Below are 13,581 nucleotides of genomic sequence, written 5' to 3' on the forward strand. Positions count from 1 at the left end.
CAAGGTTGGGGGATGGGGGTGGGGGGGTGGGGTTGGGAGGTAAAGGGAGGAACAGGGACTGGGAAACGCAGCCTGTGGTGGCAAAAGATGAGTTACAATGCACCTGATGAATAAAACAAGCTGCACCACATACAGAAAAGATGAGAGCGGCCCACCTGTGTCTGTTGAGGGATATTTACAAAGCTTGGATCCCGTGGTCCAACACTGACGAATCGGTTTGCGGGGGAGGTGCTGGGTGTCGAATAGGCTGTGAAGGGAAGGGACACATGCGTTCAGGAAGCGGCACGAGATTGCACACGCAGACAACACCAAAACACACAGTCTCCGAGCCTACGCAGCTGATTAACAAGGAAATGTGCAAACACTGCAGCTAGCAGAGGGATCTAGCTAGCAAGGGCATTTCAGACAGTCAAAAAGGAACAGGGGTTGGCTTCCAAAGACTGTTGGAGTAAAACAGCGTCAAACTGGTGCTCAGATGAGCTCTTTTCTCCTTCCATCATACAAATTAGAACATGCAGGACATTTGCAAAGTATACTTTCTGAGTGAAACATGAGTTCTGGGGTCAGAAAGAGATATCCTAGTCTTTAAAAGCACAGGAGAAAGAAATTAGGTAGAAAGGGGAGGAAAGCAGTTCATTTTACAATCTTGCTTTTCACACTATTACCGTCCTAAAGATCATGGGATGTTCCTGTTCCTCTATCTCTAAATACAATATTAGAGTCTTTACAGAGGGACTGGGTTCTCCAGAAAGGTGGTAGAAAACCATCTAGAGCACACTGGCTTTACAGGCTTAGTGGGGTGTCTAGAATTTTACGATCACAAAATGAGCTTACAGTATTAACATTTGTAGTCTTCCCATTCTAGAACCTTTCTGTTCAGGCACAAACCATCAAGATACCATGTAAACCTGGAACCTCAGGTACCACACTTCAGCCTACTATACTTTTCACAGTACATAAATGTTCTGTTGCTGGTTTTTATACTTATATTGAAGAGCTTCACTCTACAGAGAAAAAATTCTGTAGTTTTAGTGTTTCATTGGCTCATATATACAAACGAACATTTTTTTTCTGGTGTCCTTCAATTCACTTCTTAACCACAAACTCCAAGGATTTATTCATAGTCTTTCTTTACTAGAATTTTTAGACAATTACTTAATTTCAAATTTCTTAACCATACTTGTAAAAAGCCTAAGTTTTTTGGACTAACACAAGACATGCACTATCTAAAAGATGAAAAAGATTTGCACTTTTTAAAAAACACAAATAATTGAAGGAATAATACCAAGTTCCTTTGCCAGATATTTTCCCGTGCATTAACATCATCTGCCTCTCTTCCTTTGATTTTCTGTTTTACAGAAAACTGCTCAGACTTCTTGTTTCCCTTGTTAAGCACATCCAGAGACAAAATTTCCACCAATCTGGCCCAAGTCCTATTGGTCTTAGAAGTAAGTCACCCACGCAGCGCTATGATGGTTATGTATTATGGTTGTATTGGAACAGAGGAGGAATAAAAGGGTCCCCTGATATCTATTAAGAAGAAACTTTTCTGTGGCTGTAGTATTTGTTCGAGAAGAATTTGTCCAATAATAGCTTTATCTAAAATGATCTAATTGTATGATACATTATATTGTCTAGCAACTGATTTCTTCCCCAGCCCATCCTGTCAGATTAACCTGTACAGATCTGAAAAATACATTTAGTTATTCTGTATGTGCCTCTCACTCATTGCTATGGGGAAATTTACTTTGTAAAAAGCTCAAATATTCTTTATTAATGGTTTCATTCAGCCTATTGCTCTACTTTGATGTGCTTTCAAAAGTCTTAACAGAAAGTTTTATACTGAAAATGATGGGCTATAATTACCTGATAGTGAATTTATCTGCTCCTAGGGCACAAAGAGGATGTGGGAGAGATAAGGAGGAAACTTGCAGATAAAATAACCTGTTCAGCCTGTTAGCAATTAGGAGGAAAAAAGGTATTTTTTACACGTGCATAGGTAGGTAGGTTGAGAAGGAACAAAAAGGCATGAAGAATAAGTTAAGGTTCTAAGGGTGAAGTGACTGATGACAAATGCTGAACCGTAAGGCCTTGGTGTGATGGTCCTAGCAGAGCTGTGTGTGCATGCCTGCACTGATCATCACAGATATACACAGGATTTCCTATGAAGACTTGGCTGTACTGGTGACATCCCAACAAGCATGCTGGCTGATCCTAGAAAACAGATGCTTTTTTTTCTTTTATTTTTTGTGTGAAGATAGGTCTTCACTTACCATAAAAGTGCTTGTCTCTCAGTTGTGTCCGACTCTTTATGACCCCATAGACTGTAGCCTGCCAGGCTCCTCGGTTCATGGGATTCTCCAGGCCAGAATAGTGGAGTGGGTAGCCATTCCCTTCTCCAGGGGATCTTTCCAACCCAGGGATCAAACCCAGGTCTCCTACATAGCACTAAATCTGGAAAGGTCTGTATTACATTTCATTCTCTATTTAATATTTTTGTCAGACATAAATTTTGCCATTTTGAAAGGAGGTTTAGCATCTAAATAATTGAGCCACTCAAAATTACCATGAGACTAACAATTGGCTCTTGTTTCTTCTTCAGTCAAGAGACCAAATATCCCAGGAGGCCCTTAATGCTCTCATAACTATTAAAAGTGCTCCAAAGTTTTTTTTTTGTTGTTGTTAAAGAGCTATGCTGAGAGAGGTGATAAGGTGTTTGCCTTAAAAAAAAAAAAAAAGATATTACAACTATAAAGATCTGGGAGTTTTGGAGTATCCAAGTCATTGATTGATTGAATGGAACAAAAGGTGCTCAGGGAAACTTATTCTATAGAAAGTTGATTCTTGGAAAAATCAAGGATACAGGAAAAACAAGGGAAGGAAGAAAGAAAGTCTGGCTCATCTTCCATTATTGTAGTTTCAATAAGCAGAGTGTTCACCTAAAATAGGATGCAGTTCCAGAGATGATATGACATCGGGTGAATTTGATTTTTCCCAAAGAATCAGTAGAATGAGGGAGTTATCCAGTTGAACAAAAGCCTCAGTTGAAACTTTCTGAAACAATCATATATGCCATGGTGAATCAATTACACATGCCCAGTTAAGTGCTTTCAACATGAATATAAAATGAAGTAAAGGGGGCTATATGGTAATTAATTATATACAACTGTGTTTACTATGCTCTTATATTACATTCATTATCTGTCTTAATTATAATTTTTGTCTATTTACAGCAACAATCAAATGTTGCAGAAGGAGCTTCAGAAAATCAGTAAGTCCAGAAAATAATTTTCTGGGAAGAAATTATCAGGTATTTTTGAGAACTCTGGTGGGAAGATTCAGGGGCATTTGATGATTTCCTGATAAAGTCAACAGGGAAATCAATTTGCTTATATAACCTCATCGTAAAAGTCCTCATGACAAACATGACTATTAGAAATCAAAGTATTGATTAGTTGTCTGCTTCTGAAACAGAAAGTGTTCGCTTTTTTTAGCAGCCATTTAACCTACATAAGCAGCATCATCATGGACCATTTTCTTAGCCTTATGAAAAAACATTCCTATAATAAACACCTGCCAGCTCTTATATGGGCTAATCTGATCATATTTTTTCTCTTCCTATGTATTACTTCAGATTATCCAAGAGTCTTAGCGTTAGCCACAGAGGTAAGTATCAAAATTTCAAGTCAGAATCTGATCCCATATCCTTCTGTGTTGCCCACTTACCATATGCATTGCTAATTCTAAAATCCTTCAGTTAGGCAGTACAAGTCAGGCCTCAGTATGAGCAACTGGAAAACAGTTTATGAACAATTCTTTCTTTATATGCAATTGAGCCTCTACGAATACTGGAATCTATCTCTAGGGAGATTGTGGGATGGCCAGGGAGAATGGCTGAGATCACCCATTAGCTCTGCTCTTTACAACTGGGCAGGTGTTCCCTGGAAGAACAGCTTCTACGTTCTCAGAAATGGATGTAACTGACTGCCTGTGAGTCCAACTTTTGTTGTCCCCAGGTTATCTGTGTTTTTTTTTTTTTCCTCTGAATAAGAAGGAATAAGGGAGGTGACTGAATAGAGGAATCACATGAGTTTCCAGATGAATCAGTTTGGAATTTGGAATAGCCTTGACCCAACAATCATAAGCTGATCGTAGGGCTAAAAAAGTGGTCCAACTGTTCTGCATAAAAGATAGTTGGAGCTTTCCTGTTTTGGGGGAAAAATATGACTGCAAAACAAGATATTGAGACATTAAAACATCTGTACCAATGTCAGTTGATAGTTTCTTTAAGAGAAAAACAGTATTAGTAAAACCACTCAAATCTCACAAACTAGAAAATGTGAGTGCATCAGCTTGTTTTGAAAGTAGGCAGCCAGATTCAAGATCTAATTCTAATTTAGCAACCCCTGAAAAGCAGAGACATTACTTTGCCAACAAAGGTCCATCTAGTCAAGGCTATGGTTTTACCAGTGGTCATGTATGGATGTGAGAGTTGGACTGTGAAGAAAGCTGAGCGCTGAAGAATTGATGCTTTTGAACTGTGGTGTTGGAGAAGACTCTTGAGAGTCCCTTGGACTGCAAGGAGATCCAACCAATCCATTCTAAAGGAGATCAGCCCTGGGATTTCTTTGGAGGGAATGATGCTGAAGCTGAAACTCTAGTACTTTGGCCACCTCATGCGAAGAGTTGACTCATTGGAAAAGACTCTGATGCTGGGAGGGATTGGGGGCAGGAGGAGAAGGGGACGACAGAGGATGAGATGGCTGGATGGCATCACTGACTCGATGGATGTGAGTCTGAGTGAACTCCGGGAGTTGGTGATGGAGAGGGAGGCCTGGCGTGCTGCGATTCATGGGGTCGCAAAGAGTCAGACACGACTGAGTGACTGAACTGAACTGAACTGTGTGTCATCACTGGAAAACAGAAGAGAGAGAAAATTACAGATTTCTGTGTAGAGCCAGGGTGTGAAAGGAGAGCAACCCTTTGGAGGAAGCCCTCTCCAGTGTCACAGAGTGGCCACCAGGAGGCTGAGTGCTGGGGCTCACCAGCCTGAGGACAGAGGCAGCCAGCTCCTCTGCTGGGGTGGGAGAGAAGAGCATGACCCAGGGAGGCACCTTGGCAGAAAAGATAATGTAAGAGAGCCTGTGTATTTTGATTGTCTTTTTATGTGTGTGTGTGTCTTAGATATTTGTCTTTAAAAAATTTTTTTAGTGAAATACAATTGATTTACACTGTTGTTTTATTAATAGTTTCAGGTTTATAGCAACATGATCCATTTGTGTGTGTGTGTGTATGTGTATGTATAAATAAATAAATAAATAAATAAATAATTTCTTAGATACTTTTCCATTATAGGCTATTGCAAGATACTGAGTATAATTCCCTGTGCTATACACTACATCCTTGTTAGTTCTGACATTCTGAATTTAATTCCAGACACAGGAAGCAACAAAGTCCCCTAAACCCTGGCAGACACAAAGTTTAAAGAGAAGTTTGTGTTCTGTTCATGAGAGGTGCCAACTATCTAAAAGGAAGGAATATCCAATTTCTTCATTCTCTTAATCTAAAAGGAAGGAATACCCAATTCCTCATTCCCTCAAACTCTACCAAGTCTAACTGCTGTGGTGCATCAAGGAGAAATATCCTATGTATTTCTGTATTCCTATTTTTCCTCTTTCTCTTTCTCTGTCTCTCTCTTGCTCTCATGTGAACACTTCCTCTGTGCCAGGCTCTATGCTGAGTTTTATGGGAGATAAAGAGATGAGCCAGACACACTGCTATCCTTGAAATGTTAGCATCTAGTGGGGAGAGATAAGTACAGAAAGTGAAAATATAAGTGCCTAAAAGTAATATACATAAAAATCTGTGGGGTGTTTAAGGACAGAAAAGTGACACCTGGGAGGGGGGACAGGAAAAGCTTTGTAGAGGAGAAGGAGATGGCTTTCATGACGGGCTGTAAAAGACATGTTAGTTGACAAGTTCAGATGAACTGCGGGTCACAGAGGAAGATGCACGAGCAAAGGAGCAGAGGTGGAGGGTGGGGCTGTCAATCGTGGAGAGAAAGAAGAAAAGATGGAATGTTGCAAATGACACTTTGCCAGACGGTCTGGAAGATGAAAAGTTGAGGATTGGGGACTTGAATGTTTGAAACCGAAGGAGAAAAAGTCCATTGAATTCTTCTTTCAAGAGTAAGAAATAATTTATAAAATAATCAAAGATACCAAATTTTAAACACCATTAAGACCACTAGGGGCTTCCCTGGTGGCTCAGATGGTAAAGAATCTGCCTGCAATGAGGGAGATCTTGGTTCGATCCCTGGGACAGGAAGATCCCCTGGAGAAGGGCATGGCAACCCACTCCAGTATTCTTGCCTGGAGAATCCCCATAGACAGAGGAGCCTGGCAGGCTACAGTCCACGGGGTCACAAAGAGTCAGACACAACTGAGAAACCAAGCACAGCATAGCATAAGACCACTAGGCATCCTAACACTTTAAACCTTTCCCATCCTATCTCAAAATCAGTACGCACTTCACATGTTGTCTTGTGTTCAGAAACTCAAGACATTTTCACATGTGGGGATTTTTCTTTAAAAACACTAGACAAAGATTCAATTTCATTCAGCTAGACTTACTGTGATTCCACTACCTGCCCAGGAATGTGCTAGTTACTGGACAAAAGTCATCCAAACAAGTTTAGGAATGGAGACTTGAACAGATCCCTGTGTTTTCAAACTGCAAGTTTATTAAACGTTTATCAGTGACACCTGACTGTGCATCAGAATGCATGTAGTTGCAAACTGAAGCAGTGAGGTGACTAAATACCTAAGTGAAATAATTTCTGGAATCTTAACTGCACTATCGTATGTTACAATACTATTTTTTTTAAAGCCCTGTGAAAAAAACTTTCGTTTGTAAAAAAACAAATGCAGAAACTATTAGAAAATAGATTAAGTATTAAATATTAGTCGCTCAGTCATGCCCGACTCTTTGCGACCCCATGGACTGCAGCCCACCAGGCTCCACTGTCCATGAGATTTTCCAGGCAAGGATACTGTAGTGGGTTGCCATTTCCTTCTCCAGGGGATCTTCCCAACCCAGGGTTTAAACCTGGGTCTCCTACACTGCAGGCAGATTCTTTACTGACTGAGCTACAATAGATTGGGTACTTTCTAAATGAAACCTATTACAATTGACTCATTTGGGAACTTGAACAGCACTATTTCTTGCCAGGTCATAAAAAAAATGCTAGAGGATATTGGAATGTTTTTCCCTTTGAAGAAATCTATGGGTATTGACAAATTTACAGGGCCTAGGTTGGCATTATTAATGTAATTATAATGCCAAGGAAACACATATAGCCTTTGCTGACACATGACCCAGTACTCAGAGGTTTGGAAATTCCCACGTGATTGAATGGATGTTGTAATTTTTGTCCAGATATTTGGAATCTAGAAGATAACCACACTGAATTTCCATTATTTTGATCACGTATGTGAAGTCAGTTACCTCATTCTCTCTGCAGATCTTTTGTCTGTACAAACAAGTTACCAACAACAAAAAAGATAGCCTTCAGGGCATGAAATTAAAACCTACTTATTGCTAGTAAATTATTACAGAATAGCATACCCACAAGCCTTCTTCCTGAAAATCTAAAGAATTTGAACTTTAATATATTAGCATTACTTAACATGTATGGTAACAATTTGCATGAAATGTTTAATGTGTCAATAGTTCACAAAAGTCATGAAAAGAATCAGTTTTGGCAGATGGCTTTGCTCTGCTGGTCTCTCCACTTGTGTTAGGGATCTTCATAGAGGGTAGGGCTCAAATGACATCATGATTTGGAATGAAATGTTCAGAGAGGAAGGTATAAGACAAATTCATGTGTGCACACAGAGAGAAGGGAATCAGAGCAACTTATAAACTGGACGTCTTTTGACTTTGTTACCAAAATCTGTGTAATGAAGAGGCACTTAACAATGAGTGTTTCCTGTAAACAACCTATTTATACTGCCTATAATATTCTTTTTCATAATGATTTAAAGGACAGAATACAGCTTTGTTTCAGTTCATTTCAATTTATTTCTAATGACTGATCCACATTCTATATCATTTATTTTTATGTGTATGCTGTGTGTTATTCAACTGAACATATTTATTGATCAAAAACAACCATGTAGATGGTAGGCACAGGTGAAAGTAATATTGAAGAGCCACAGGGAACAAACCCTGGCTTCAGCTGGGGTTTACTAAAAAGAGAAACCAAGATCAATATATTGGATCCCTCCCTCTTGAAAGGCTTCTGTAGCCTCTCCAAAGGCAGTGTAACTTTGGAAACCCACTTCTGGGACTATATTCTCAACCAATACTTAAAAGCACATATAAAAGACTTACACTCCAAGATGTTCATTACAGCATTACTTACAAGTGCAACATATTGGAACCAATGAATAAATTGATGTTTCATCCATATGTTAGAATACTGCAGTCATTAAAAATGTTTTAAAATAATAATGACACCATGATATGCTTATAATATGAAATGAATAAAATTAGTTTATAAAATTATATATATGTATATACACATAATATGATCAATTATGTTTAAAATAAGCACAGAAAATGACTGGAGAATATACACAGAAAGTGATTATCTATAAATACTGGAATTATGAGTGATTTCAAAATATCTTCTAGTAATTTTTAATCCTAAATAAAGACAAACAGAATCTGAAAACCCCAAATAATATTTTTATTTTTATAGCAATGCAATGTAGTTAATAGAAAATAAAATTTTTTTTTCTAGAATCAGAAAATTCTAGACTGAATCCATTCAGTCTCTTACTAGAAATGTGATCTTGGCAAATCAGTTAAATTCTCGGAGCCTCTATACATAAAAAGTACAGCATAACAAACATTATTTGCTCTAATATTCCTAACTCTTGTAAGGCTTCATCCGCTCTGTGAATTTCTAATAGGCTACCTTCTCCATAGGAGCAATCTAGAGAGTGATCTCTAAGGAGAGGCTTAGCCAACAAGATGGGAAATCTCCAGGATCCCACTGTACTCTACATTAAGACAGGTGAAGAAAACTGCTAAAATCATCCAGTCAGGGATTACTGATACTGAATTCCGATTAAGGGCATCACATCCCAAGGTATCTGCCTTCAACCAATTAAAAAAAAAATACTTAAATCTCTCCTGGGTTAGTTATGATCAGATTCATATATAATTTCTAAGGGTGTAAACTGGCACTTTTCTGAAAAGCAGTTTGGTAACGTATATCAAGAGAAATATTTATACTATTTGCACTAGTAATTCCAATTCCAGAATCTATCCTAATAAAATCATTTAAGTTGGGGACAAAAATATATGTTTGATGATTTGCTGGAGGATATTCCATAGGCAAGGACAAAAGTTAATGTTCTATGGTAGGAGAATAAGTAAAAATTATTTAAAATAACATTTCCTAGCTTTTTCTTATAAAGTAAGAAAAGATGTAAAATACTAGTTAAGAAAATAACCTAGAAAATATGTGCAGTAGGTCACAATAATCTTATATAAATATAAGCATACACAGAGAAATGCACTGAAAAAAGGGAAGAAAATCAGACTAAAATGTTAATTAGTAGTTGGTTATGCTGCTGCTGCTGCTAAGTCGCTTCAGTCGTGTCCGACTCTGTGCGACCCCACAGATGGCAGCCCACCAGGCTCCGCCATCCCTGGGATTCTCCAGGCAAGAACACTGGAGTGGGTTGCCATTTCCTTCTCCAATGCATGAAAGTGAAAAGTGAAAGTGAAGTCGCTCAGTCGTGTCTGACTCTTAGCGACCCCATGGACTGCAGCCTACCAGGCTCCTCCGTCCATGGGAGTTTCCAGGCAAGAGTACTGAAGTGGGATACCACTGCCTTCTCTGAGTAGTTGGTTATAGGAGAATATAATTTTTAAAATACTTTTCTGTATTTTTCAATTTTCCTACATTGCATTGCCATATATTATCTTCATGAAGAAAATCTTAAAACTCATCTGTCATTTCTGTCATTTGAAATAGTAAAAAACTGAGGCAAAATAAGACATGAATGGGTTATGATAACTTAAAATAACCCAAATGAACGTGATCATCCATTATCTGTTTTCTTTTGTCACTCATTTCTTCTTGACAAAGTTCAGTTCTTTTTTTTTTCCTGCTCACAAGTTCCTCTGTTTTTCATCCAATTCAATGTACCCAGGAGTTACCTGTGGTGGATTCATGTCAATCTATGCCAAAACCAATACAGAATTGTAAAGTAAAAATTAAAAAAAAAAAAAAAAGTGGCACACAGTACAGATAAAAGTGAAAATTAAACAAAGCAACAGCCTTCTTGGAAAAAAAAAAAAGAATAATAGAAAAGTTTTTTTTATGGCATGTCTTGAAATATAGTTAAGTGGTAGAATAGAAAGCACTGGGCTTTAGCATCCAACAGACCTGGATTTGAATTCTGGTTCAATCTCAGTTTCCTCTTTTTAAAAAGAGGGCGAACGATTCCAATTTTTCAGATTAAAATAAAAATCAAGTGCCACTAAGGTAATACATATGAAAACACCTATCAAAGGGCCTGATTTGCAATTATTTTTCTTTTGCACAGTTAGACATTAAAAATTTGGGTTGTGCACAAAGTAGAAATGCTCTGCAAAAAAGTATTTACCGAAAATTATAACTTAGAGATAGCACACGTACATTTGTATCCAATGGGTTCCTAAAGCAGAACGTGTCATTGCTCAGTCGTGTCCGACTCTTTGTGACCCCATGGACTGTAGCCTACTAGGCTCCTCCGTCCATGGGATTTTCCAGGCAACAGTACTGGAGTGGGTTGCCATTTCCTTCTCCAGGGGATCTTCCAGACTCAGGGATCGAACCTGGGTCTCCTGTATTGCAGGCAGACACTTTACCCTCTAAGCTACCAGGGAAGCAGAACTTGTGAGCAAATAATGGCTACTGAGGGTGAAAATGGTATCCTTGTACTAAATTCCATGCTCTCTGGGAGGGAAGAATATAATTCTCCACCAGAAAGAGCACATATTTTTGCTTTCATACCCAAAGTTCAGGTGAGTGCAACTAAAAACTAGATGTACAAAACTTACCAAGGCTTTTCTGGATCATGCTCATTTCACCCCCCTTACCCGACCCCACTGTGTGAGTTTTGGTCACTGTAATTAGTGATTGAGATTTAAAGAAAAATTTTAGTTCACTAGAAAAATACTTTTAAAAGTAAATAAATCATATTTGACATAAAAGGGGCTTTAAAACTCAATAATCTCTTCTGTTCTCACTGGGTAAGGTACTTAAGACCTCCCAACAAAGCAATTTCTATCCTTCAATACTGCAATCAAGTGTATATATACATCCCCCACTCTACAGTAGTATATGTTCTATACATACTGTTCTTAGCATTCTCCTTTGACAACTTAATATAACTCAAAGATTATTCCATGAATTCATATACACCTATCCTTATTTTTGACTTCCCTGGTGGCTCAGATGGTAAAAGTGTTTACTTACAGTGCAGGAGACCTGGGTTCGATCCCTGGGTTGGGAAGATCCCCTGGAGAAGGCAATGGCACCCCACTCCAGTATTCTTGCCTGGAAAATCCCATGGACAGAGGAGCCTAGTAGGCTACAGTCCATGGGGTCGCAAAGAGTAGGACACGACTGAGTGACTTCACTTCCGCCCTTATTTTTAATTTGTTTACTTATTTTTATTTTTGACTGTGCTGGGCCTTTGTTGCTATGCGGGCTTTTCCCTAGTTGTGGCAGGTGGGGGCTACTCCCTAGCTGCAGAGCACAGACTTCTCATTGCAGTGGCTTCTCTTATTGTGGAGCATGGGCTCCAGGGCACGTGGGCTCAATAGTTGCAGCTCCCAAGCTCTAGAGGATAGGCTCAATAGTTGTGGCACACAAACTTAGTTTCCCCCATGGCATGGCATGTGGGATATTCCCGGATCAGGGATCGAACCCGTGTCTCCTGCAATTGGCAGGCGGATTCTTTACCACTGAGCCACCAGGGAAGCCCCATCCTTCTTTTCAAAGGGTTTTCTAATGTATATTATATTAGTAGATATTTGGATATTTTGGTTTCGATCCCTGGGTTGGGAAGATCCCCTGGAGAAAGGAAAGGCTACCCACTCCAGTATTCTGGCCTAGAGAATTCCATGGACTATATAGTTCATGGGGTCACAAAGAGTCAGACATGACTGAGTGACTTTCACTTTCACTTTTATTATAATCACTGTTGCAACGAATACTTGATGTATATCTTTGCTCATATGTCCAATGCTATGTATGACTTAATTTAAAATTTATGTATATAAATATATATATAATAAAATAGTCCTCTGGAGATGTTGAACCAATTTACAGTCCTCTAACAGTATAGGAAAATGCCTATTTTTCATGCACTCAACAAGATTATGTCAAGATACTTTTCTGTATTATTTGAAAGGTCTTTCTCATTTCAATATTTAAAAAAAGTCTGTCCTAAGTTTTTGTGGTACTTTAAGGCTTAATATTTCTATATTATATTTTTTTGTACCACCTGGAATTTATTTTGGTATAAGGAATTTTATTTTTTGTGGATAGCTACTCAGTCATCCCAATATACTTTATTGAATAATTCTTTTCCCTCTTCCATATGAAAATGTCACTATTATCATATCCTAAAATACTGCAGTTAAACTGGTCTCTTTCTGATTCAGAAGAATATAAAAAATTAAAATATAATGGGGATAGAAGCAGCGCTGGCTGAAGAATAAAATTCAATGTGGAAATACAGAGATAAAAGTAAAATATGTTCCCTGGCACTAAATAACATCAGACATTAACTTAAGAGTAGATAAGAAGGAGGAGGGAGCTCTTTGGAATTGTTCAGTATCCTGTATGTAGTGTTGGTTGGAAGAATCTATGATGTTTTAAAAGCTCATAGAACTGTACACCAAAGGGTGAATTTCATTGAATATAAACTTTTTAAAAAAGTTAAAAACTAAAGGAAGAGTCCAGGTACCAGTAAAGAAACACTATTTTATGAAAGGAAGCCACTAACTTTTTAAAAATTCTCTCTTGTCATTATCCACTGACTCTTCTCTGAAAGAGGAAATACAGTCCTCATACCATTTAAAAATTGTGTATATGGCATATTCACTGACTTGTCCTAAATTCAATCACTGATTAAAATTAACACATAAAAAAGTGTTGATGAAAAAAAGAGCCGTCACTGGGTGAAAACTCAGAGAGTAATTCTTCTAAGCATTCATCAACAGTCCAAGCTCTGCGGAGCCCTAAGGAACAAAGAACATCTACCTTTAGCAATAGCTACTGTTTTCCCATCTTTTCGCTATTCTTTGCTTATCGCTTTCCTTCTGCTCTCTTTACTTTCCCTGCTAACAAAAAGTTATTCTGAGCAAGGGAAACTGATCCACACTGAACTATAAATGACCACTAGTATCTTCCTTTGTACTGCTCCCATAGGATCTGCACTGCAAACTTGGAAACTGGGCTAAAGTGAAGATCCTCAAAGGATGCTCTGGCCAAGTGTACGAACTGTAGGT

At 38.3% G+C, this 13,581-nt stretch overlaps 1 protein-coding gene across 4 annotated transcripts in view; it reads right to left on the reverse strand.

Annotated features, from left to right (window-relative positions):
• Positions 1 to 13,581, reverse strand: part of NFIA (nuclear factor I A) — a 408,349-nt gene that overhangs the window by 42,178 nt on the left and 352,590 nt on the right. For 3 of the 4 annotated variants that reach the window (XM_040232715.1, XM_040232717.1, XM_040232716.1), the window contains exon 10: positions 156 to 247. The exons of the other annotated variant lie outside the window; for it this stretch is intronic. In XM_040232715.1, coding sequence (XP_040088649.1) covers positions 156 to 247 — 92 coding nt within the window. The remainder of the gene's footprint in view (positions 1 to 155; positions 248 to 13,581) is intronic. 4 annotated transcript variants of the gene reach the window in all.

Source organism: Oryx dammah, unplaced genomic scaffold (genome assembly GCF_014754425.2).
Source record: "Oryx dammah isolate SB20612 unplaced genomic scaffold, SCBI_Odam_1.1 HiC_scaffold_28, whole genome shotgun sequence".
NCBI lineage: Eukaryota > Metazoa > Chordata > Mammalia > Artiodactyla > Bovidae > Oryx > Oryx dammah.